Here is a 25,644-nt window from a genome sequence, read left to right as displayed (position 1 = left end):
TTATCTTTTATATTTTCTGTTACTAAACGGTCTCTCTTTAAAAAGCTATTGCTAGTATGTGGCAATAAACTGACTTTATGTTAATTTTCACTAACTTATTAAATGTTATTATAAATAATGCAATGCTTCTTTAGATTCCTTTGCACCTTCTAAACTTGTCATCTGTCTATAATCACTCTTTCCCCCTTCTTTTTTCATTTTCATGCTTTTTTCTTGTTTTACCAGGCTGGAAATTCAACACAATCTGGAACAGGCTAGTGATGACATTCATTGACTTACTTATCATTTACGTGTGACCAGAACAACTACTGGTACTGTAGACTGTGATACATGCTCTGGGGATTAGGAAGTGCAGAATTAGATCCTGCTATTTTCAAGCCCTATTGTCATCCCAGGATAGCTGCAAATCATTTTCCCAACTGTTAGCAGGTTCATTTTGCCCTAAATATAAGGAGTCAAACTGCTGAGACTCTGATGTTTGCAGGAAAGGGCTTCTTCTCAAGCCAGCCAAGCAAGGGTATCCCCCTCCCCCCTACCTCATTGGGCTGACTCTGCGACCCATGAACTGTAGCCTCCAGGCTCTTCTGTCCATGGGATTCTCCCGGCAAGAATACTAGAGTGGGTTGTCATTTCCTTCTCCAGGGGATCTTCCCGACCCAGGGATCATATCCATGTCTCCTGCATTGGCCTGTGAGTTCTTTACCACTGAGCCACCAGGGAAAACAAGACCTCAAATCCGCCTCCGCAAAGGCAAGGGCACAGGGTATTTACAGGGTCACAAATGAAGCATGACTTGAAGGTCTGAGATATGGGCTTCCCTGGTGGCTCAGTGGTAAAGAAATCCGCCCTGCCAATGCAAGGGATGCGGGTTCAGTCCCTGGTTTGGGATGATCCCCTGAAAAAGGAAATGGCAACCCACTTCAGTATTCTTGCCTGGAGAATCCCATGAACAGAGGAGCCTGGCGGGCTACATCCATGGGGTTGCAAAGTGTTGGGCATGAGTTAGCTACTGAGAATGTGCACATGGGGAGCCTGGGGCGCTTGGGAAGCTTGGGGGAGGGTGACTGAAAAAACGTGCGTGTGTTGTCCTTCTCTGCTGGGATAACTGAGCTGTAACCTCTGCCCGTTCACCACAGAAGTGCTCAGCAAGATCTGAGAATGGAGTCTTGGATCCTCTGAGGTCACAAGGTCCCCAAGCAGACACCTGTGCTTCCCTAGGAGGAGGGTCGCTGGTTCTAACTAGTCTCAACCAGTTCGGCTCAAACTAGACACAGCTGACTCTGGGCTCTGCTGCACTACCGGCAGTTTCCTGGAAAATAACTCAGGCAAACATCTTATTCAGGACACATGCCACTTGGAGGCCAAGCGAGTCTTAAGACGACCTTGATTAGTGAAAGCAGGTGCAATGGATCTGATTAATCCCTACTCATGCTTTCACAACCACTACCTCAAAGATCTCACCTGAGTTTCCAGAAGTATCAGACAACTTCTCAAATGAAGGAAAGTTGGTGCTGCTCTCTATGCTCTGACGTGTTTTACAGAAAGACCCAGATCACCCCCTAGTGCTCAAGTGAAAGTCTCTCAGTCGTGTCCGACTCTGCACCAGTCCATGGGATTCTTCAAGCCAGAATACTGGAGTGGGTAGCCTTTCCTTTCTCCAGGGGACCTTCCCAACCAAGGAACTGAACCCAGGTCTCCCGTATTGCAGGCAGATTCTTCAGCAGGCTCAGATTCCCAGCTGAGCCATAAGGGAAGCCCAAGAATACTGGAGTGGGTAGCCTATCCCTTCTGCAGTGGATCTTCCTGACCCAGGAGTTGAATCGGAGTTTCCTGCGTTGCAGGAGGATTCTTTGCCAAAGGGAAGCACTGATAACTCTGACTGACTGACTGACTCGATGGTCAGAGGGGCACACTTCTCACAGGCCCTCTGGTCTCAGGAGGTCTTCACCTCCTGTGTGGTGAGTGGGGAGTTTGTCTACGCTGCACAGTGGCAGCCAGACACCCCAAGAATCATCAGGACCAGGAAACATGCAGCCATGCGTGTGCTGACCTGCTGGAGTACTGCGGAGATTTGCTACTAGTACTTAGTTACACAGTCACTGATCCAGTACTGATTGGTGTTATTGATCAGTTAATTAAATTTAATCTCTTAGGGCCACATTCAAGGTGAGTGGGCTCCTCAGATCTCTGTCCTCAGTGCTTTGATCTTTTCTTTGTATATTCTGTCATCAAGGAATCAAGAAGGCACTTTCATTCTTACAATTATGGAAATTGTCTCAAATTTTTACCTTCACCCAGGTCCATTTTTTGAGCCCCGGACTCCTACGTATCACTGCTTTCTGCATATTTCTGGTGAGATTTCTGTCTCAGAGGCATCCCCAATATCAAGAAAATCATGATCTTCTTCCCACTTGGTCCTCCTGATTCATCTCACTTGTAGTCAAAACCTTCCTCTCCATCTATTGCCTCTCATGATGAAACAGTTACCCAGGTCTTGATTTCATTTCCTAATTATGTTTTAAAACTCTCATTTTCCTGTACTTCTAGCACTGCCACCATAATCGTCCTAGCTTCAATACCCCTACGGTTGTTTCTTTTATTGTCTCTCCTTTTTGATCTCACACGCGTTTGGTTGTTGTTTAGTCACTAAGTCGAGTCCAAGACTCTGTGACCCCATGGACTGCAGCACACCAGGCTTCCCTCTCTATCACTATCTCGCTGAGTTTGCTTAAACTTGGGTGCACTGAGTCGCTGGTGCCATCCACCCATCTCATCTTCTGTTGCCCCCTTCTCCTCTTGCTCTCAGTCTTTCCCAGCCTAAGGGTCTTTCCAACGAGTCAGCTCTTCACCCCAGGTGGTCAAAATATTGGAGCTTCAGCGACAGCATCAGTCCTTTCAATGAATATTCAGGACTGATTTCCTTTAGGCTGGACTGGTTGGATCTCCTTGTAGTTCAAGGGACTCTCAAGAGTCTTCTCTAGCACCACAATTTGAAAGACTCTCTCTAACACTCTTTATTTCTAGGCTTTTTATATTTTTCTAATCAAATGGATATCAATTTACATATAATTGCATCTTTTTCCATGTTTCTTGATCACCAGGAAATCAATGTTAATTGATTACAGATGTTTCTTCTCCAAAGTGTATGTTAATATTTTTGCTTATTTTTACTGGGCTATGCAAGGAGATCCAACCAGTCCATTCTGAAGGAGATCAGCCCTGGGATTTCTTTGGAGGGAATGATGTTGAAGCTGAAACTCCAGTATTTTGGCCACCTCATGAGAAGAGTTGACTCATTGGAAAAGATTCTGATGCTGGGAGTGATTGAGGGCAGGAGGAGAAGGGGACGACAGAGGATGAGATGACTGGATGGCATCACTGACTCGATGGACGTCAGTATGAGTGAACTCTGGGAGTTGGTGATGGACAGGGAGGCCTGGCATGCTGCGATTCATGGGGTCGCAAGGAGTCAGTCATGACTGAGCAACTGAACTGAACTGATACAAGATTTATGGTCAATGTGTGATTTTTCCTTTTCCTAGAAAAGGATATTTCTAGGGGTTTAAACTCAGTGCTTCACTTACTAGCTTGTGGCTTCTGACAGAACTTTCTAGTTTTGCACACAAACCTTGTTGTCTGAAGTCTTTCTTATTTATCCTTTCTCTCTTCTCTTCCCTCTGATCCCTTTATGAAGGTTCTGCGCATGCTCTGTATTTGGGTGTAGAGGGTTGCCTGGTTCAGTCCTACCCTGTTCTTTCATCAACCTCAATACTGTATATAGCACATCCCTGAATTCTTTCATGAGTGAACATTTCTACTTGGCTGCCTAATGATTCCATTTGTCTTGAGAGTCTAGGATGGTGACAAGACAGTGCTGAATTTTCTTGGAGGAAAAAACTCCAGTGTTTATTATAAAAGTGTTAGTCACTAAGTCATGTCTGACTCTTTGTGATCCCCTGGACTATAGCCTGCCAGGCTCCTCTGTCCATGGAATTTTACAGGCAAGATACTGGATTGGGTTGCCATTCCCTTCTCCAGGGGAACTTCTCAACCCAGGGATGGATCAAACTCCCATCTCCTGCATTGCAGATGGATTCCTTACTGTCTGAGCCACCAGGGAAGCCCATTACTGAAGTATTCATTGCTTTATAGAAGCATTTTGGGATCTACCTATAGGATTATGTGTCAATTTATCTAAGAACTTATGATTATCATATGGGAGAATCAGAAAAAAAAATCCAGATTTTATAATTTTCAGCCCAGGGAACTTGGTTGGCCATTGATAGGCCTAGCTCCATTTCCATATGGCTAGTTCTCAAGCACCATACCATCCCCCTGCTCTCTACTCAGATATTTTTCTCTCCCTTTCTCTCTCTACACACACAGCCACAGATGACTCATTCAGAGAGGCTGTGGTTTTCTCTCTCCACACCTCCTTCCACAGGGCCCCATGGTTCAGTGGGGTGGGGAAGGGGGTTGCTACCAAGATTCTTGTCTGGGTCTCTGATCTCTGCCCAGCGCTGTGTCTCTAGCACTGCAGAAATAGAGGCTGCTGTCTGCAGGATCCACTCTTGTCACCATCAGAGATGAAAATTTTAGGTCTGGTTGATTGATGGGAAACTTGTTCTTGTTATAACCTTGTTCGTATGTGGCATTAGTGCCCTCATTAGAAGTTGCCATCAGCACGAGGCCTCGTTTCGGGAACTGACGATACCAGAACATACTTGAGGCTTGAAAGTCCACTGCACGGCACTCGATGGTCACAGAGGCTCCACTCTTACTGACAGCCCTGCGGGGCTGCTGAGAGACGAGAGCGCCAAGCCCAGAGCCTGCTGAGACACAGGTCAAGGAGATGAGAGCCCAGCAGGACAGGAAGACATGACCATAGGCAGAAAACCACAGCCTGGCTCACTCGTTCACCTTTTTCCTGGCTCCAAGGGAATCCTGTTTGTTTTGTGAAATCATCCTGTCCTAATTCTTAGGCTTCTCATCCCCCATCTCTCCTGAGTGGTGGCTCCTCACCTTACCCTTTATACCTCCAAATAGGATGGAATGTCCCCTCTCATTTTGTTCAGTGTAAAAAAATCCACAGTCTTAAGGAATTCCCTGCTGGTCCAGTGGTTAGGATTCAGTGTTCTCACTGCCAGGGACCAGGTTCAATGCCTGGTGGGGGAACTAAGATCCCACAAACCAAGCAGCCAAAAAAACTTCAAAAATTATAAAAGTCCACAATCCCTGACTATCACTTCACTCATGCCAACACACACACACACACATACACACACACACACACTTGACCAAGCTACTTAGCTAATCAGGCTCGTACTGGGTCCCAGAAGCAGCAGAAGCACCAGCATCTTCAGAACTGGCCTCACACCACATCTCTCAGCAGAAAGATATGACCTTGCCCTTTCCTTCTCCACCCCTAGAAGGAGGGCTGAGTGTCTGCATATTCTAAGGATGCTCTCGTCTGCCCCCTGGTGGTCATCATTACCACTGATGCAGGATCCGCCCCTCTTTAATCAAGTGAAAGTGAAAGTCACTCAGTCATGTCCAACTCTTTGTGACCTCTCGAACTATAGCCCATCAGGCTCCTCTGTCCATAGGATTCTCCAGGCAAGAATACTGGAGTGGATAGCCATGCCCTTTTCCAGGGGATCTTCCCAACCCATTGAGCGAACCTGGGTCTCCTGCATTGCAGGCAAATTCTTTACTGTCTGAGGCACCAGGGAAGCCCTTTTCCATAAAAGAACCATTCAAACATTGCTGGAAGGAACCTCAGAGATGTTGTAACCCAACGCTCAATGTTATAGGACAGAAACTGAGGCCTAGATCATTGAAATGATAGTAGTTTCCTAGTCTTATGTAAGGAAATGGCTATATTTGTGTGGTAAATGACATTGTTAATTCTTTATTTCTGTAACGTATCCTCAAAGTAATCAAGACAACTCATGCTTGTTAATCACTAGAACCATAGATGAACATAAAGACTATCAGGCTAGAAGCTCAATGATCTTCACATTGAAAAAAAACATGTCCTCAACTTCTCAATGAAGTATTTATTTCATGAGTATCTTATGCCAGTCCCCTCATATAATGGACTGAATACTAAACATATCTATGTATTATATAAACACACATCTCTTTATAATACTCTGAATGTGGTAGAAGTGACGCCATGATTTTTGAAGCTGGGTCACAAGTAACCTTATAGATCCCTCCAGGGTCTCTCGAATGCTCACTCTAGGGGAACCAGCCACGAGATAATCATGTTCACTTCCCCGAGGCCACCATTCTGCAAGGAAACCCACGTAGCCACATTGAGGGGCTGAGGGCAGAAAGACAGACGTGCTAGGCTGGCGCCCAGCTGTCCCGGGCGCCCCAGGGCGGGGCCCAGCCACGCGCGGAAAGACGCCATCTCGGATGTGCGGGCGGCTGGAGCCTCAGGCGTCTCCCGCCTCAGGGACTATCTGACCATGACCGCATCACTTCAGTTCAGTTCAGCCGCTCAGTCGTGTCCGAGTCTTTGCGACCCCATGAATCACAGCACGCCAGGCCTCCCTGTCCATCACCATCTCCCGGAGTTCACTCAGACTCACATCCATCCAGTCGCATGAGCGGCCCCAAATGCGGACTGCCCAGCCAGGCCCACTCAACCCACAGAACCATGAGAAATAATATATGTTTAAGTCACTACATTTTGAGGTGGCTGTTGTTACTGTTGTTTTTCTAAGCTTTTAAAATGAGATATAAAATCCACATGTAATAGACTACACAAACCTTGAGTGTATAGCATAGTGAAATTTCACAAATGAGTACATCTATATACCTATGACCCAGATCAAGATATAGGACATTCTCATAACCCACAAGCCTCCCTCATGCTTCTCTACAAGTAAATTAAAAATGCCCTCAGAATGTAGCTGCTGTCTTAATTTGGTACAGTCTGTGCTCTGGCTTCTTTTTCAAGAAGAGCTCCATACATTCCTGAGATCCATCCATGATTTCACAAATAACATTTGCTTTTCTGCTAGATTTCATTCCATTCCTAAGGGTAGCTATTTGTTCATCGTGTTGCTGATGGTCATTTGGGTGTTTCCAGCCTGAGGTCACCATGAATAGAGCTGCCATGACAATAGGTTTTTCTCACATATCCCTTTCTATTTCCTCAGAATTCTGGACTATTTAAGTTTTTATACAATTAAACTGGTTTTATGACTTGTTTAATTTACTCATTATTTTTTCAAACTATGTATATGGTGTCCAAGAAACATTATAGTTATTTGATTGTATTTTTCTAGAAATTGTTCTTCCAAGGTAATTGATGCAATGGCTTCTTAACACTAAGAAAACATTGAGTGATACTTTTTTGACTTTCATACAGTCACTTTCTTACAACTTGGCCATGGGAATAGGGGCCATTATGAAATTTCACAAAGAGTTCATTTTAGTACTAGGAGCACCCTGATAATAAAGAGTTCGATAGTTTTACAGTGGATGTTTCAAAATCAAGTGATGTTTTAAAATCTGCTTTTTTTGTCATAAATTCTTCCACTAGAAGGAGGAAACCTGTTTCCTTTCCGTAGTTGATTTAGTCACTAAGTCATATCTGGTTCTTTGCAACCCCATGGACTGGAGCCCGCCAGGCTCTTCTGTCCATGGGATTGTCCAGGCAAGAATACTGAAGTGGGTTGCTATTTCCTTCACTAGGCCATCTTCCTACCCAGGGATCGAACCCATATCTTTGGCATTCTTTACTGCTGTGCCAGCTGGGAAGCCCCTAATGTAGATAGGTGTGATTTTTAAGAATCAACCCAGTGGATTGCTGAATCAGGATTGTGCCATTCCACGACGTGTGTTCCTGCAGCAGCTGCTTTGGGTGCCTGGTTCAGGAGGAAGAAGCCGACGGCCAAGGGTACTGAACACAGAAAAGCCCCGCCACCTGGTGGGAAGCGGGACTCATTTGTGTGCAGAGAGGAGGTGGCTTTGAGTCACTGTGTCTCTACTAGCAGCACAGAGATACAGAGCCGTCTGGTTCTTCTGTGCTGATGTCACGGTAAGAGGAAAGAAAGGCTTCTTTTCACGAGAGGCACTGTAGCCTTTAGCTATGTCTTCTTCCTGAACATTGTTTACAAATTGCGAGAAGAAGATCAGCCTCAGTCCTAGACCTGGGTCCTGTCGGTACCAGCACATTGAGTCATAATCAAAATCCTGTTCACATTCCAGGGTCACAGCTCCGCCTTCCTTTTTGAGCAGGTATTTAGGGGTCTGACTGACCCCACCAGCCATGGTGCCTATGGAGGAAAGGGAGCGGCTCAGGAAACATGGCCCAAGAGGGCAGCCAATGCTGCTGCCGTGAGGGAAGGCTTAGCTCTGGAGCTGAGCATCTTTAGCATGGGAATCTGCTCTCTGAACCTGGGACTCACCTGCTCCAAAGAGACAAAGGGCCACGTAGCAGATCACCTGGTTGCCCATAGTAGGAAGGGGGTCTCCTCGTAGCCCCCAGCGCAGACCGATGAGGAAAGAAACTTAGCTATGGGGCTCCCCCTGGTTGAATGTGTGGAATCTATCAGAAGGCCAGAAAGGAGAGTTGGACAGGATCCTGTAGATATCCAAGAGGGGCTCCCTAATCTGGCAGATGAGGGGACTGAGGACAGAGATCTGAATCACTTGCACCTCCCTTGTGCCTCCCTCCCCCAAACCCTGCATTTTGTCTGGCCCTAGTGGGCGCCACCCCACATTTCCAGGCCAGAGCCTCACTGTGATTGGCCCACCTTCCTCCTTGCAGTAAGGAAGGTTTGATCACAATGGGATCACAGTAGATGCTCTGGTCGCAAAAGAGCACAGAGTTTATTTTTTTTAACTTTTTATTTTGCAATGGAATATAGCTGATTAGGTTCGTCTAGTCAAGGCTATGGTTTTTCCTGTGGTCATGTATGGATGTGAGAATTGGACTGTGAAGAAGGCTGAGTGCCGAAGAATTGATGCTTTTGAACTGTGGTGTTGGAGAAGACTCTTAAGAGTCCCTTGGACTGCAAGGAGATCCAACCAGTCCATTCTGAAGGAGATCAGCCCTGGGATTTCTTTGGAAGGAATGATGCTAAAGCTGAAACTCCAGTACTTTGGCCACCTCATGGGAAGAGTTGACTCATTGGAAAAGACTGTAATGTTGGGAGGGATTGGGGACAGGAGGAGAAGGGGACGACAGAGGATGAGATGGCTGTATGGCATCACTGACTCGATGGACGTGAGTCTCAGTGAACTCCAGGAGTTGGTGATGGACAGGGAGGCCTGGCGTGCTGCGATTCATGGGGTAGCAAAGAGTCGGACACGACTCAGCGACTGATCTGATCTGATCTGAGCACTGATTAACCATGTTTGGATGTTTTCAAAGGGACTCAGCCATACATATGCTTGTATCCATTCTCCCCCAAACTCCCCTCCTATCCAGGCTGCCACATAGCCCTGAGCAGAGTTGCCTGTGTTGTACAGTAAGTCCTTGTTGGTTCATCTACTTTTTGATTTTCTGCAATTGTTTCATCAAAGCAAGTGTAACAAAATGGTGTTTTGTAGGTGTCCAACATTTTTTGTTTGATGAGAATAAAAAAACAAATCAAAATTCACCGAGATGAAAATCTGAGGTGATGTGTTTCTAATGAATAATATTTCAGGATCAGACCCATCTCTTACATTCCAGACCAGTTTATCCAACTCTATTCCCACCATCTCTGGGATGTACCATAGACATTTAAAGAATTTCTAATCCTGGCATCCATACCTCCCTGTGCAAGCACTAGGCAGGGAACATTCCAGAAAGAATAAGATGCAACATAGGTTGGTATAAAGAGCACAACCCTTTTGGCCAACACACCTGTTGTTTTCTCTCTCTGTTTCTCCACTGCTCACCTCCCATTTTTTTGAGCTTGAGAAAGAAAAAGTGAACTCCTGAAACCGTATTTTCCTAAGTTGAAAATGAAGAAAATAGTGCCTTTGCTTGTCTTGGTGATTAAATAAAATCCTATATTTAAAGCATGTGGTAGAGAACTCAAAATACAGTATGAAAGAGAAGCATCAGGCAATGCATATTTCCCATGACAAATGATGTTGTTCTAAATTATGTTCCGGTTTTGGGGTAACACAGTCTTCATCCCTGAGCCTCAGTTGGCGTGTTCCAGCCCTCTCCTATCTCCATCTTCATCCCTTGGAAGGCTTTGTAGCCAATTTCACTAATCAGACATGTCGGCTTCCCCAGCCCACGGCTGTTTCTGGGATGGGGCTGGAGAATGTTTGTGCAGTGGAAGGACATGACTGCGTTGATATGGATTAGGAACTGGCCCAGAAACACACTGGAGAGTCTCCCAGCTCCACCAACTGTATCTTCAAGACAGCAGGTCCCTCTTTGGGTAATTCAGCAGAAAAGCGCTCCAGTGGCATTCCTGACTCATGTATGATTTTTCGCTTCCTCAAGGTAAATCATGAATTTCAGATCTTCCTCCAGGAGCTGCTGATAGGAAACTTAACTGTGTCCTTTCACTGGGCTGCATCTCAGTGTTACCACCTGTTCTTCGCCCCTGACATGGTGTCTTGGGTTCCTGGTGATGCCAACATTCATGGGACCTCAGAGCTGAAGGGACTGCATGAGACAGAGTTTTAATAGAAGGGGACGTGAGTGCCTTCCAGTGAAGCAAGGCAAGGGGAGCTCAGAAATGTTTGAAGTCTCCTTCATTCATTTAAAAGTTCACAGGAATTATGCTTTGTACTCCAAAATGCAATTATTTGCATTGGTATGAATGTCAATACCTTTTAGAACATCTCTGGGCAACATGGAGGTCCAGGGCATATTCGAGACACAGCTGTTGACCCACAGATAAAGTCCAGTGATGTTGATCTGTTAGTTCAAAACTCACTGCCGCCAGGAGCCAGATGACCCCTCAGCTGAGTAGGCTGGTCCCCATGGCAGGGTTGGGCATGAAGGGGAGCCTGCAGGCAGGACCAGGGAGTATATTTAGTGCATCAGCTTGGGGAGCTAGAGCTCAAAGCTGGCTTCTATGAGGCCAGTCTTCCTGTGAGGTCACCATTTCCAGTGCATCCCATTGTCTCCAGAATTAATCTTGTACGTCACTTAAATGGAACTGAGGTTCAAGATTAGTCTTTTTTCCCCCTGAATTATGCACACAACCTGGTTTAGAATGTTTCACTATGGTCATAGTGTTGAGAGGTGAGTAGCGTCATTATCAGTCCTTAGCTTCTGAAACAGTTTGTGCCACTTCTGCACACTTTTTACTTTTAATTCCTCCATTTTCTTTCATTGGCTTGTATCATCTTTCCATTTTCCATTACCGAGTACAGGGAGTGACCACATGTGATATTTAGGTACGTTTGTTGAGAGGCAGGGAAGTGGAGACAAGAATTTCTGCCGAAAAACAATAGAGACAGAAAAGGATTTGACTCAGTTTCTTTCCTCCACCTCAGCTAAGCAGGGCTTCAAGCATCTTGAGAGAACCTTAGTTAATGGTTCATAATCCATTTTATTCTCTGTTATTATCCTACTTGATTTTTTTGATGTAAGTAATACAAAGAACAGTCACTATAAAAACCATAAACTCTCCCTCTCAAACCTTTTGTCTCATTTCTATTTATTTGTATTATTCTCTTTAATCACGAATGATACCTGTGTGTGAGGGATCTTCTTTCCTTCTATTCTTTTATCCTTTCCTACCCTGTGACAGTAGATAATTATATGAAAGAAGATGCAAAGAAGGAATTAGACACCATCCCTCCCTTTTAGAACACACAGACTCCCTGGAGGAGATGTACCTTGTACATCTAGGATGCTTCAGGCCTCAAATAATAAATAAGATCATAGTAACTTTTAGTGTCCAAATAACTATGGCTCAAGACCTTCTTTTATCATAGCAGGGTCCTAAGGCCTTCTTCAAAGGGTCTCTCTTATTGTCATAGGCTTACCCAATTATATGCTTCAATCAGAACTTAGCTGCCATCACCACTTAGAATCCGCTCAGTCATTTCTCCTGAAAACACTCCTAATTGTTCACTAATGCTATTGACAAAAATGCCCATCACTGAACACACACGTCTAGCCTGAAGGGACTCTTTCAGGATGCTGTCAGATCCAGGAATCCTCAGGCTGCTAGGGCAGTAGGGAAATGAGTTATCTCTTCACTTTTTTGGCTATTACAGATAATGCTGCCTGAACACACACGTGAAAGTTTTTGTGTGGACACATGCTTTCAGTTGAAATTGCTAGGTTATATGGTAATTCCACTTTAACTTTCGAAGAACTACTCATACATTTTACACAGTGGCTGTACCATTTTCCATTCCCACCAGCAATGCACGTGGTGCCCAATTCCTCCCCAGCTGCCCCCAAATTTGTTGTTGTCTGTCATTTTCATCATGCCAAGTGGATGTCAGATGGCATCTTACTGTGATTTTCATTTCATTTCTTTAATGATTAATGATGCTGACTATCTGCTACATTTATTGGACACTTACATATCTTCTTTGAAGATGTGTATTTAGATCTTTTGCTCACTTTAAAGTTGGATTATTTGTCTTTTTATTGTTGAGTTGTAAGCTTTTTAAAATATATATATAAGCTTTAAATATATATACCATAGATATATGATTAATAAATCATATTTATCAATAAATTAATTATTAAAATAGTATAAACATTAATAATGTTGTTATTAAAATTATTAATAAATTAATTTTATTAATAAAATAATAAATCAGTTTTCTCATTTTGGAGGTTATCTTTGCCTCTCTTGAGAGTGCTCTTTGAAGCACAAACTTTTTTTTTTTTTTCAGTTCAAAGAATTCCAGCCTACCTAGCTTTTCTTAGCTGCCTGTGGTTTTGGTGTGATAGTTAAATCATTGCCATTTCCATCATCATGAAGATTTACACCTTTGTTTTCTTCTAAGAATAATCTCAGATCTTATACTTAGCTCTTTGATACATTTGAGTGAATTTTTGTATATGCTATGAGGAAGGGACACAACTGTATTCTTTTGTATATGGATATCCAGTTTTCCTAGCACAGTTCATTAGAAAGAATATTGTTTCCTAGCTTAATGGCCTTTGCACTCTTATCTGGAGAAGGCAATGGCAACCCACTCCAGTACTCTTGCCTGGAATATCCCATGGACAGAGGTGCCTGGTAGGCTACAGTCCCTGGGGTCGTGAAGAGTCGGACATGAATGAGCAACTTTACTTTCACTTTTCACTTTCATGAACTGGAGAAGGAAATGGCAACCCACTCCAGTATTCTTGCCTGGAAAATCCCACAGACAGAAGAGCCTGGTGGACTACAGTCCATGGTGTTGTAAAGAGTGGGACACGTCTGAGCAAGCATACACGCACTGTTCTAAACAGCCCTTTTGGCTTGAATTACATTTACTTGCCTTTTATTTATTTTTAACAGCTTCCTCCCAACCCAGAGTTTGAACCCAGGTCTTCCACATTGCAGGTAGATTCTTTACCAGCTGAGCCAGAAGGGTAGTCCAAGAATACTGGAGTGGGTAGCCTATCCCTTCTCCAGTGGATCTTCCCGACCCAGGAATCGAATTGGGGTCTCCTGCATTGAAGGCGATTATTTACCATCTGAGCTATCAGGGAAGCCCTAGATTTACTTACTTTTTAATTATTTTTAACAGCTTCATTGAGCTATCATTTATGTACCAAAACTGCACATATTTAATGTACACAGTTTAATGAGTTAGCATCAGTTCAGTTCAGTCGCTGAGTTGTGTCCAACTCTTTGTGAACCCATGGACTGCAGCACACCAGGCCTCCCTGTCCATCACCAACTCCTGGAGTTTACTCAAACTCGTGCCCACTGAGTCGGTGATGCCATCCAACCATCTCATCCTCTGTCATCCCCTTCTCCTGCTGCCTTCAATCTTTCTCAGCATTAGGGTCTTTCCCAATGAGTCGGCTTTTCACATCAAATGACCAAACTCTTGGAGCTTCAGCTTCAGTATTAGTCCTTCCAATGAATATTCAGAGTTGATTTCATTTAGGATTGATTGGTGTGATTTCCTTGCTGTCCAAAGGACTCTCAAGAGTTTTCTCCAGCACCACATTTCAAAAGCATCAATTCTTTGGCTCTCAGACTTCTTTGTGGTTCAACTCACCTCTGTACATGAATACTGAAAAACCATAGTTGGACAATATGGACCTTTGTCAGCAAAGTGATGTCTGCTTTTAAATACACTGTCTAGGTTTGTCATACCTTTTGTTCCAAGGAGCAAGCGTCTTTTAATTTCATGCCTTCAGTCACCATCTGCAGTGATTTGGGAGCCCAAGAAAATAAAGTCTTTCACTGTTTCCAATTTTTCCTCATCTATTAGCCATCAAGTGATGGGATTGGATGCTATGATCTTATGATTAAAAAATAAGAAGCCAAACTTAAAAAACTTAAAAAGACCTCAGTAAAAGAGCAAGGAGGGACTTTCAGGGGAGGGAGAAGTATTCTGTGCCTTGATTGTCATGCCAGCTATCTATGCCAATAAGTCGCTTCAGTCGTGTCTGACTCTGTGCGACCCCATAGACGGCAGCTCCCCAGGCTCCCCCATCCCTGGGATTCTCCAGGCAAGAACACTGGAGGGGGTTGCCATTTCCTTCTCCAATGCATGTAAGTGAAAAGTGAAAGTGAAGTCGCTCAGTTGTGTCCGCCTCCTAGCGACCCCATGGACTGCAGCCCACCAGGCTCCTCCATCCACGGGATTTTCCAGGCAAGAGTACTGGAGTGGGGTGCCATTGCCTTCTCCGGCCAGCTATTGATACAGGTGCAAAATCTCATCAAAAAGTATTGAAACATATACTCAATTGGGTGCATTTTATTGCAGAGATGTTGCTTTTAAAGCTTGTGTAATTGTAGCATTCAGGACCTAAGGAGTTGCTGAGTTTCTTGCTCAGCTCCTCTGGCAGGGACAGCTGAGAGAATCAGCCATGAACCCCTAAGGAGTCATTGGGTTTGGATCAATTAATGTGCTGAGCCACATGATCAGGGTGCCTCTGTTGCTTATCCTTATTTCTGAAGGCACAGTTTTGCCAGGTGAAAAGCTCAAAACTACACTTTTTAATAAAGATTATTAGGAACCCATCAAGGTCACATCCTGTGTCTCCTTTGCCAGATACCCTGCGAACTGGGGAATCTGAGACCACTTACAGCTTCCTGCCCCATCCTTTGGTTTGTGTTCCCACCAGCTGTTTTCCACCTCCCCTTCTGCTCATCCTGTGTGGCCATTTACAGATTTTTCCTTCTGCTTTATGCTCTTTCAAGGTGGGTTTCCGTTAGTTCCTACCCTCCTACGACACCAGTGATTTCCTGAGCTGGGTCCATGGTGAGTTTGTGTTCGAAGAAGAGCTGACGTGCAGCACTGTGGACTGGCTGCTGGCACAGAAATACAGAGCCGAGTCCGCTGCCTCAGTGGAGTTGATTTCCAGGCTGCAGGGTGAGTTTTGAGGGCACTGAGCTGAAAATCGCTCTTTGAACACTTCTGTGCCTTCCACAATGTCTTGCTTCTGAAAGTAAACCAAGAACTCGAATGCTTCTTCCAGCTTCCTGCGATACCAGTAAACATTAATATGTCCTCTTATGGGGACACAATCCATCTTTGCTTTCTGGCCTTTTCCTTTGACCAGATGACCTGGACTCTGGATGACCTCAGTGTCCATGGAGCCTGTAAGCAAAGAGACAGAAAGTTCACAAAAATCCCTTGAAGGAGTTTGATTTTGCAGGCACAGGAGAAAGTCCTGAATCTAGAATCCAAGAGATTCCCCTCACCTGCTCCCCAGATGAAAAGAGCCACACAGCACAGGAGACCAAAGCACATGGCTGGCTCAGGGAGAAAGAGAGCAGAGGCTTTTCCTCTCAGGCTCCTCCTCTCCCTGCAGCACCTCCTTGTGACGTGCTCTCTTCCTGTGGTCATCACAGGCCCACTTACTTGAGAGTCTAACTGGGAGGGCAGAGAAGCTGGTGAAACAACTAGTGTGGATTCCAGTCTTTCAATTGTCTTTTTTCCTGATTAGGCTCTTTCATCATATCTTTAAAAAAAAAAAAATCAGTTACATCAATAACTTCTTTGCTTTTTCTCTTGTCTATCTGCCTCCTCCCCTCCTCCCTTCCCTCTCAGGTAACGAAATACACAACTTGCTGTACGTCAGTCACAGCTTCCACTGCACTTGCAAATTAACAGAGTAGCTATTTTATATTAACAAGCCAAATTTTGAACAATACAAAAGAAGTATTTGTGATGGATATATAAAGCATCTAGATAAATAATAAAATGAGTCGTCTAGCCTGAAACCGTTAGCTTAGCAGGCAGATTTTCTCTGAGAATTTTTAAGTCCCTGTGTTATTTTTCCAGATTTTATCATTCTTTCTCTACCAGGTCTGGGTAAACATAATCCCAAAGTTCCTGTGTTTACTCACTTTCATTCCATTTTCAGTTTTAGACTTGTGTAAGAATCTGTAAGTTACATACGAATCAGTATTTTATGTCTTTGAAATTTATCTAAGGGGTTTATTCTGTTTATACTTTTTTCCGTGTCATTTTTTTACTCAGCATTATGTCTGTGACAATAATTTATTATTATTTCATATAATAATTTAAATAATACTTTATTATTATTGTTTTTGCAGTTAATTTCATATAATTCACTTTTGCTAATATGTGCGTCCCTGCTCATTCCCTCAGTCATGTCTGACTCTTTGTGACCCCATGGACTGTAGCCCACCAGGTTCCTTTGTCCCTGGGATTTTTCAGCAAGAATCCTGGAGTGGGTTGCCATGTCCTCCTCCAGGGGGTCTTCCCGACCCGGGGATCCAACCTGCATCTCCTGTGTCTCCTGCAAAGCAGGAGGATTCTTTACCTGATGAACCATCACTAATATATAAGGTTCTATTTATTATTAATAGTTTGTCAGAATTTATTATCCTTTCTGAGTTAATCTCCACTAGTTTTCTCCTCTAGATTTTGGTGCTAGTACAAACAGGACTGCATTCTTATACCTTTCTTTACATACCAAGGTATAATATTTCCCTGTGCCTGCGTATATAAAAATTGAGCCTTAGGGTCACCACGTGAACTTTACAGACTAGGACAAAATGCTTTCTAAATTAAGCCAAATAAATAATCCCAGCAACTGTTGTGTGTTTTCTAGGGTTGCACATCTAAAATTCAACTGGTACTACTCTTTCTAAGTTTTAAAATTGCTGGCTGTGCCAGGTGGCATGTGGTTTACTAGTACCCTGAACAGGGCTAGAACCAGCGCCCTCTGCAGGGAAGCCCAGCATCTTAACCACTAGACCGCCATGGAAGTCTTGGCACTGAATGTTCTTTAACCTTTGCTAGTCTATTAGGATAAAATAGCATATCACTCTAGTTTTAGTTTGCATTTTTATGATTTTTCAGTTTAGTTCTGTTCAGTTGCTCAGTCGTGTCCAACACTTTGTGATCCCATGGACTGTAGCACACCAGGCATCTCTGTCCGTCACCAACTCCCAAAGCTTGCCATCGACTTGGTGATTCCATCCAACCATCTCATACTCTGTCACCCACTTCTCCTGCCTTCAATCTTTCCCAGCATCAGGGTCCTTTCCAATGAGTCAGGGCTTCATATCAGGTGGCCAAAGTATCGGAGCTTTAGCTTCAGCATCAGTCCTTCCAATGAATATTCAGAACTGATTTCCTCTAGGATTGACTGGTTTCATCTCCTTGCAGTCCAAGGGGCTCTCCAGCACCACAAGAGTCTTCTCTAACACCATAGTTCAGAAGCATCAATTCTTTGGCGCTCAGCTTCATTTATGATCCAACTCTCACATCCACACATGACTACTGGAAAAACCATAGTTTTGACTAGACAGACCTTTATCAGCAAAGTAATGTCTCTGCTTTTGAATATGCTGTCTAGATGTGTGATAGCTTTGCTTCCAAGGAGCAAGCATCTTTTAATTTCATACCTGCAGTCACCATCTGCAGTGATTTGGGAGCCCAAGAAAATAAAACCTTTCATTGTTTCCAATTTCTCCTCCTCTATTTGCCATGAAATGATGGATTGGATGCTATGATCTTATGATTAAAAAATAAGAAGCCAAGCTTAAAGAACTTAAAAAGACCTCAGTAAAATAGCAAGGAGGGACTTTTAGGGGAGGGAGAAGTATTCTGTGTCTTGATTGTCATGCCATCTATCGATAGAGGTGCAAAATCTTGTCAAAAAGTATTGAAACATATACTCAAATTGGGTGCATTTTATGGCAGAGTTGTTGCTTTTAAAGCTTGTGTAATCGTAGTATTCAGGACCTAGGGAGTTGCTGAGATTCTTGCTCAGCTCCTCTGGCAGGGACAGCGGAGAGAAGCAGCCATGAACCCCTAAGGAGTCCCTGGGTCTGGATCAATGAATGTGCTGAGCAAGGCGATCAGGGTGCCCCTGCTGATTATTTCTGAAGGCACAGTTTTGCCAAGTGAAAAGCTCAAAATTACATGTCTTAATAAAGATTGTTAGGAACCCAGCAAGGTCACATCCTGTGTCTCTTTTGCCAGATACCCTGCGAACTGGGGAATCTGAGTCCCCTTACAGCTTTCTTTCCCATTCTTGGGTTTGTGTTCCCACCAGCTGTTTTCCGTCTTCCCTTCTGCTCATCCTGTGTGGCCATTTTCAGATTTTTCCTTCTGCTTTATGCTCTTTCAAGGTGGGTTTCCGTTAGTTCCTACCCTCCTACGACACCACTGATTTCCTGAGCTGGGTCCATGGTGAGTTTGTGCTCTAAGAAGAGCTGACATGAAGCACTGTGGACTGGCTGCTGGCACAGAAATACAGAGCCGAGTCTGCTGCCTCGGTGGAGTTGATTTCCAGGCTGCATGTGAGTTTTGGGGCCACGGAGTCAAAAATCGCTGTTGAAGTACTTCTGTATCTTCCACAATTGATATCTTGATTCTTTAAGTAAATCAAAATTTCAAATGCTCCTTCTGGCTTCCCGCGATACCAGTAAACATTAATATGTCCTTTTATGGGGACACAATCCATCTTTGCTTTCTGGCCTTTTCCTTTGACCAGATGACCTGGACTCTGGATGACCTCAGTGTCCACAGAGCCTGTGAGGAATGAGACAGTAAGTGCAATGAAAGCTCAGGAGAAAGGCTGATTTTGCAGCCACAGGAGAAAGTCCTGAGATTGGAATCCAACAGCTTCACAACAGGGACTTACCTGTTCCCCAGAAGAAAAAAAAAGCTGCACAGCACAGGAGGCTGAAGCACATGTCTGGCTCAGGGAGAAAGCAGGGTGGTGACTTTTTCCCTAAGGTGCTCATCCCCCTTCAGCAACTCCTTGTGATGTGGTGGGTTCACGTGGTCATTATAGCCCCTGTGTACATGAGTCTCTAACATTTCATAGACTGAGAAGGCAGAAAAAGCTGGGAAAACAACTAGTTTGAATTTGAAATTGCTTTATTTTTCTTTTTTCCTGATTATTCTCTCTCATCAGTCTTTAAAGAATAGAAGTCATTTCACATCAGTGATTTATTTTCTTTTTTAACTTGTCAATTTGCCTTTTCCCCTCCTCCCTTCCCTCTTAGGCCATGAACGATACTCTTTGCTATATGTCAATCACAGCTTCTGTTGCATTTACAAAATCGTATAGCAGCTACTTTATGTTAAAAAAAAACAAATTTTGAGCTCTACAAATATTTGTGATGAACATGCAATACATCTAGAGAAAAAACAAAATGAATGATCTTGCCTGGAACAATCAGTTTAGGAAACAGACTTTCACTGAGAATTTTCAAGTCTGTGTGTTATTTTTATGGATTCTTATTTTTCTTTCTCTACCTATCTTGGTAATTGTAACATTATCTTCCCTATTCTCTCTCTTTGCCTAAATTTCAGTGACTTTCATCAAATTTCATGAGAATATCTTTTCTGATTTTGATTAGTGCTGCATTGAATGCATAGATGATAGTACAAAAACAGGAATACTCTTTCTATTGGTTTAACTTTTTCATGATCGTGGTGTATAGCTTCACTTGTTTCAGGTTTTTTAAATGTTTTCCCTAAAATGTAATACTTTTCCGAATTAAATAATCATTTACCTAATAGATTTTAACATATTTTATATGTTGTTATAATTTGTAAATGATCTCTCTCCTTAAAAAATATATTTTTGACTGTTTCTTGCTAATATATGGCAATAAATTGACTTTTTAAGTTTATGTTAAATTCAGTCAATTTATTAAATTTATTGTTATTAATAATGCAATGCTTCTTTAGATTCCTTTGGTTCTTCTCAATTTTCCATCTGTCTTTAATCATTTCTTTGTTCCTTTCCTCATTCTCACCCTGTTTTCTAGTTCTATTGGCTAGATATTCAGCATAACCATGACCAGAAATAAGAGTTGGACTTCATTTACTTACTTGTCAATTATGTTTGACCCAGAGAGCTACAGGTAGTAGATATGTGGTAGATGCTACGGAGGGTTAAAAAGTATAAGATTAGGTCCTGCTATTAGAGGAGTTATTGGCATGCCAGGATATTTGCAAATCATTCTCCCAACTGTTACTGGACCAGGTTCTTCTTGACTGACCCACAGGAAAGCCAAAATAAGAGATGCCCAGGTTTGTGGGAGAGAAGAGGTTTGTCTTCAAAGCAGACAGCCAAGCAAGAAGATGAGAGATCTTCTGCCGTTTTTTTTTTTGTGTTGTTTTTGTTTTACATATTGAATTGATTGAACTTAGTATGAAAATTTTGGATATTAATGCTTTGCTGGTTATATCATTTGCAAATATTTTCTCCCATTCAGCAGGCTGTCTTTGTTTTGTCAACATTTTGTTTGTTTGTTTTCAGCTGTGACAAAGTTTTATGCTTAATAAGTTTCCACTTGATCATTCTTGCTTTTGTTTCCTTTTCCTGAGGAGACAGATCAAAACATATATTGCTAGAACTGATGGCAGAGAGTGTTCTGTGTTTTGTTCCAGGAGTTTTATGGTTTCTGGCATTACATGTCTAGCTTTAATCCATTTTGTGTTTGCATTTGTGTATGGTATGAGGAAATGCTCCAATTTCATTTTTTTACGTAGTTGTCTAGTTTAACCAGCACTGCTTATTGAAGAGAATGTCTATTTCAAACTCTTTATTCCTGCATTCCTTATCATAGTTTCAGTTTAGTTCAGTTCAGTCACTCAGTCATGTCCGACTCTTTGCGCCCCCATGAATCACAGCACGCCAGGCCTCCTTGTCCATCACCAACTCCCAGACTTCACCCAAACTCATGTCCATTGAGTCAGTGATGCCATCCAGCCATCTCATCCTCTGTCATCCCCTTTTCCTCCTGCCTCCAACCCCTCCCAGCATCAGGGTCTTTTCCAATGAGTCAACTCTTCGCATGAGGTGGCCAAAGTATTGAAGTTTCAGCTTCAACATCAGTCCTTCCAATGAACACCCAGGACTGATCTCCTTCAGAATGGACTGGTTGGACCACCTTGCAGTCCAAGGGACTCTCAAGAGTCTTCTACAACACCACAGTTCAAAAGCGTCAATTCTTTAGCACTCAGCTTTCTTCACAGTCCAACTCTCACAGCCATTCATGACCACTGGAAAAACCATAGCCTTGACTAGATGGACTTTTGTTGGCAAAGTAATATCTCTGCTTTTGAATATGCTGTCTCAGTTGGTTATAGCTTTCCTTCCAAGGAGTAAGCATCTTTTAATTTCATGGCTGCAATCGCTATCTACAGTGATTTTGGAGCCCCCAAAAATAAAGTCCGACAATGCTTCCACTGTTTCCCCATCTATTCCCCATGAAGTGATGGGACCAGATGCCATGATCTTCGTTTTCTGAATGTTGAGCTTTAAGCCAACTTTTTCACTCTCCTCTTTCACTTTCAACAAGAGGCTCTTTAGTTCCTCTTCAGTTTCTGCCATAAGTGTGGTGTCATCTGCATATCTGAGGTTATTGGTATTTCTCCCAGCAATCTTGATTCCAGCTTGTGCTTCTTCCAGCCCAGTGTTTCTCATGATGTACTCTGCATAGAAGTTAAATAAGCAGGGTGACAATATACAGTCTTGACGTCCTCCTTTTCCTATTTGGAACCAGTCTGTTGTTCCATGTCCAGTTCTAACTGTTGCTTCCTGAACTGCATATAGGTTTCTCAAGAGGCATGTCAGGTGGTCTGGTATTCCCATCTCTTTCAGAACTTTCCACAGTTTATTGTGATCCACACAGTCAAAGGCTTTGGCATTGTCAATAAAGCAGAAATAGATGTTTTTCTGGAACTCTCTTGCTTTTTCCATGATCCAGCAGATGTTGGCAATTTGATCTCTGGTTCCTCTGCCTTTTCTAAAACCAGCTTAATTTGACCATATATGTGTGGGTTTATTTCTAGACACTCAATTCTGTTTAGATCAATGATGTGCTCAGCCAGGTGATCAGGGTACCCAGGGAAGACAAATGACCTGCCAATTACCCTTATTCCTGAAGGTACAGCTTTGCCTGATGAAAAGCTCAGAACTGCATATTTTAATAAAGATTGTTAGGAACCCATCAAGGTCACATCCTGTGTCTCCATTGCCAGATACCCTGCAAACTGGAGAATCTGAGACCTCTGTACAGCTTCCTGCCCCTTTTTTGGGTTTGTGTTCCCACCAGTTATTTTCTACCTCCCCTTCGGCTCATCCTGTGTTGCCATTTACAGGTTTTTCCTTCTTCTTTATGCTCTTTCAAGGTGGGTTTCTGTTAGTTCCTACCCTCCTACCACACCACTGATTTCCTGAGCTGGGTCCACGGTGAGTTTGTGCTCTAAGAAGAGCTGATGTGCAGCACTGTGGACTGGCTGCTGGCACAGAAATACAGAGCCGAGTCCGCTGCCTCGGTGGAGTTGATTTCCAGGCTGCAGGGTGAGTTTTGGTGGCACTCAGCTGAAAATCTCTGTTTGAACATGGCTGTATCTTCTATAATTTCTTCATCCTGTAAGTAAACCAAAAACTCGAATGCTTTGTCCAGCTTCTTACGATACCAGTAAACATAAGTGTGTCCTTTTTTGGGGACACAATCCATCTTTGCTTTCTGGTCTTTTCCTTTGACCAGATGACTGGGACTCTGGGTGACCTCAGTGTCCATGGAGCCTGTGAGAAAAGAGAGAAAAAAGTGAAGAAAAAGCCCTTGAAGGAGCCTGATTTTGCAGCCTCAGGAGAAAGTCCTTAATCTAGAATCCAGTTAATTCACCTCACCTGCTCCCCAGAATAAAAGAGCCATACAGCACAGGAGGCCAAGGCACATGGCTGGCTCAGGGAGAAAGCAGCGCAGTGGCTTTTCCTCTCAGGGCCTCATCCCCCTTCAGCACCTCCTTGTCACGTGGTTGCTTCCTGTGGTCATCACAGTCCCCGTGTACTTGAGATGCTGGCTTTTCATAGACTGGGAGGGCAGGGAAAGCTGGTGAAACAACTGGTGTGGATTTCAGATGGCTTCAATTGTCTTTTTCCTGATTCTGCTCTTTCATCATTTCTTCAAAAATGAAAATCAGTTGCACGTCAATAACTTACTTGCTTTTCATCTTGTCGGTTTGCCTCCTCCCCTCCTCCCTTCCCTCTCAGACAATGAAACACACAATTTGCTGTACGTCAGTCTTAGCTTCCACTGCACTTACAAATGAATACAGCAGCCACCTTATACGAACAAGCCAAATTTTGAACTATACAAAAGAAATATTTGTGATGATTATATAAAGCATCTAGAGAAATAATAAAATGAGTCATCTAGCCTGACACTCTTAGCTTAGGAGACAGATTTTCTCTGAGAATTTTTACGTCCCTGTGTTATTTTTCCAGATTTTATCACTCTTTCTCTACTGGGTCTAGGAAAACATAATCCTAAAGTTTAAGTTTTTACTCACTTTCCTTCCATTATCAGTTTGAGGAGCCTGGTAGGCTGCAGTCAGTCCATGGGGTCGCTAAGAGTTGAATACGACTGAATGACTTCACTTTCACTTTTCACTTTCATGCATTGGAGAAGGAAATGGCAACCCACTCCAGTGTTCTTGCCTGGAGAATCCCAGTGACGAGGGAGCCTGGTGGGCTGCCGTCTATGGGGTCGCACAGAGTTGGACACGACTGAAGCAACTTAGCAGCAGCAGCAAGAATCTGTAAATTATATTTTCATCAGTGTTTTATGTCTTTGAAATTTATCTAAGGGATTTATTCTGTTTATACTTTTACTGTGTCATATTTTTATTCAGTTTTATGTCTGTGATAATAATTTATGTTTTTGCAGATAATTTTATATAATTCACTTCTGCTAATATGTGCATGCCTGCTCATTCCCTCAGTCATGTCTGACTCTTTGTGACCCCACGGACTGTAGCCCACCAGGTTCCTCTGTCCCTGGGATTTTTCAGGCAAGAATACTGGAGTGGGCTGCCATTTCCTTCTCCAGGGGATCTTCCCAACCCAGGGATTGAACCCTGGTCTCCAGCATTGCAGGCAGATGCTTTACCATCTGAGCCATGAGGGTAGCCCCATGGAAGCTCCAAATTAAGCCAGATAAATAATCCCAACAACTGTTGTGTGTTTTCTAGGGTTGCACATCTAAAATTCAATTGGTACTATTCTTTCTAATGTTTTAAATTTCTGGCTGTGCCCAGTGGCATGCGGTTTATTAGTACCCTGAACAGGAGTAGAACCAGCCCACTCCCCTCCCCCGAAGGGGAGCCCAGAATCTTAACCACTAGACGCCATGGAAGTCCTGTCACTTATGTTCTTTTAACTTTGCCAGTCTATTAGGATAAAATGATATATCACTTCAGTTTTAGTTAGCATTTTTATGATTTTTCAGTTTAAATCAGTTCAGTCACTCAGTCATGTCTGACTCTTTGTGACCCCATGGACTGCAGCATACCAGACTTCCCTGTCCATCACCAACTCCCAGAGCTTGCTCAAACTCATGTCCATTGAGTTGGTGACGCCATCCAACTATGCCATCCTCTGTCATCCCCTTCTCCTACTGCCTTCAATCTTTCCCAGAATCAGGGTCTTTTCCAATGAGTCAGGGCGTCATATCAGGTAGCCAAAGTGTTGGAGCTTCAGCTTCAACATCAGTCCTTCCAATAAATATTCAGGACTGATTTCCTTTACGATTGACCAGTTTGATTTCCTTGCAATCCAAGGGACTCTCAAGAGTCTTCCCCAACACCACAGTTTAAAAGCATCAATTCTTTGGTGCTCAGCCTTCTTTATGGTCCAACTCTCACAACCATACATGACTACTGGAAAAACCATAGCTTTGACTAGACAGAGCTTTGTTGGCAAAGTAAATGCCTCTGCTTTTTAATATTCTGTCTAGGTTGGTCACTGCTTTTCTTCCAAGGAGTTAAGAGTCTTTTAATTTCATGGCTGCAGTCACTATCTGCTCTGATTTTGGAGCCCAGAAAATAAGGTCTGTCACTGTTTCCATCGTTTCCCCATCTATCTGCCAGGAAGTGATGGGACCAGATGCCATGATCTTAGTTTTTTGAATGTTGAGTTTTAAGCCAATGTTTTCACTCTCCTCTTTCATTTTCATCAAGGGGCGCTTTAGCTCCTCTTCGCTTTCTGCTATAAGGGTGGTATCATCCGCATATCTGAGGTTA

At 43.3% G+C, this 25,644-nt stretch overlaps 3 gene segments (V, D, J or C); all 3 read right to left on the bottom strand.

Moving 5' to 3' along the window:
• The window catches only part of LOC129659598 (T cell receptor beta constant 1-like), a 102,914-nt gene extending 94,439 nt beyond the window's left edge, over window positions 1–8,475 (bottom strand). Inside the window, 3 exon segments of the C gene segment in view lie at window positions 7,767–7,780; window positions 7,996–8,294; window positions 8,427–8,475. Coding sequence covers window positions 7,767–7,780; window positions 7,996–8,294; window positions 8,427–8,475 — 362 coding nt within the window.
• A 6,862-nt stretch (window positions 8,476–15,337) lies between these two features.
• Window positions 15,338–15,864, bottom strand: LOC129658442 (probable non-functional T cell receptor beta variable 23-1). The segment is given in 2 exon segments: window positions 15,338–15,711; window positions 15,816–15,864. Coding segments are annotated over 2 exon segments (423 nt in total).
• A 6,768-nt stretch (window positions 15,865–22,632) lies between these two features.
• LOC129659601 (probable non-functional T cell receptor beta variable 23-1) lies at window positions 22,633–23,830 on the bottom strand. The segment is given in 2 exon segments: window positions 22,633–23,146; window positions 23,252–23,830. Coding segments are annotated over 2 exon segments (375 nt in total).
• Between the last annotated feature and the right edge of the window lie 1,814 nt (window positions 23,831–25,644).

This window comes from Bubalus kerabau, chromosome 8 (assembly GCF_029407905.1).
Source record: "Bubalus kerabau isolate K-KA32 ecotype Philippines breed swamp buffalo chromosome 8, PCC_UOA_SB_1v2, whole genome shotgun sequence".
NCBI lineage: Eukaryota > Metazoa > Chordata > Mammalia > Artiodactyla > Bovidae > Bubalus > Bubalus kerabau.
This window is presented reverse-complemented; position numbering and strand designations above follow the sequence as displayed.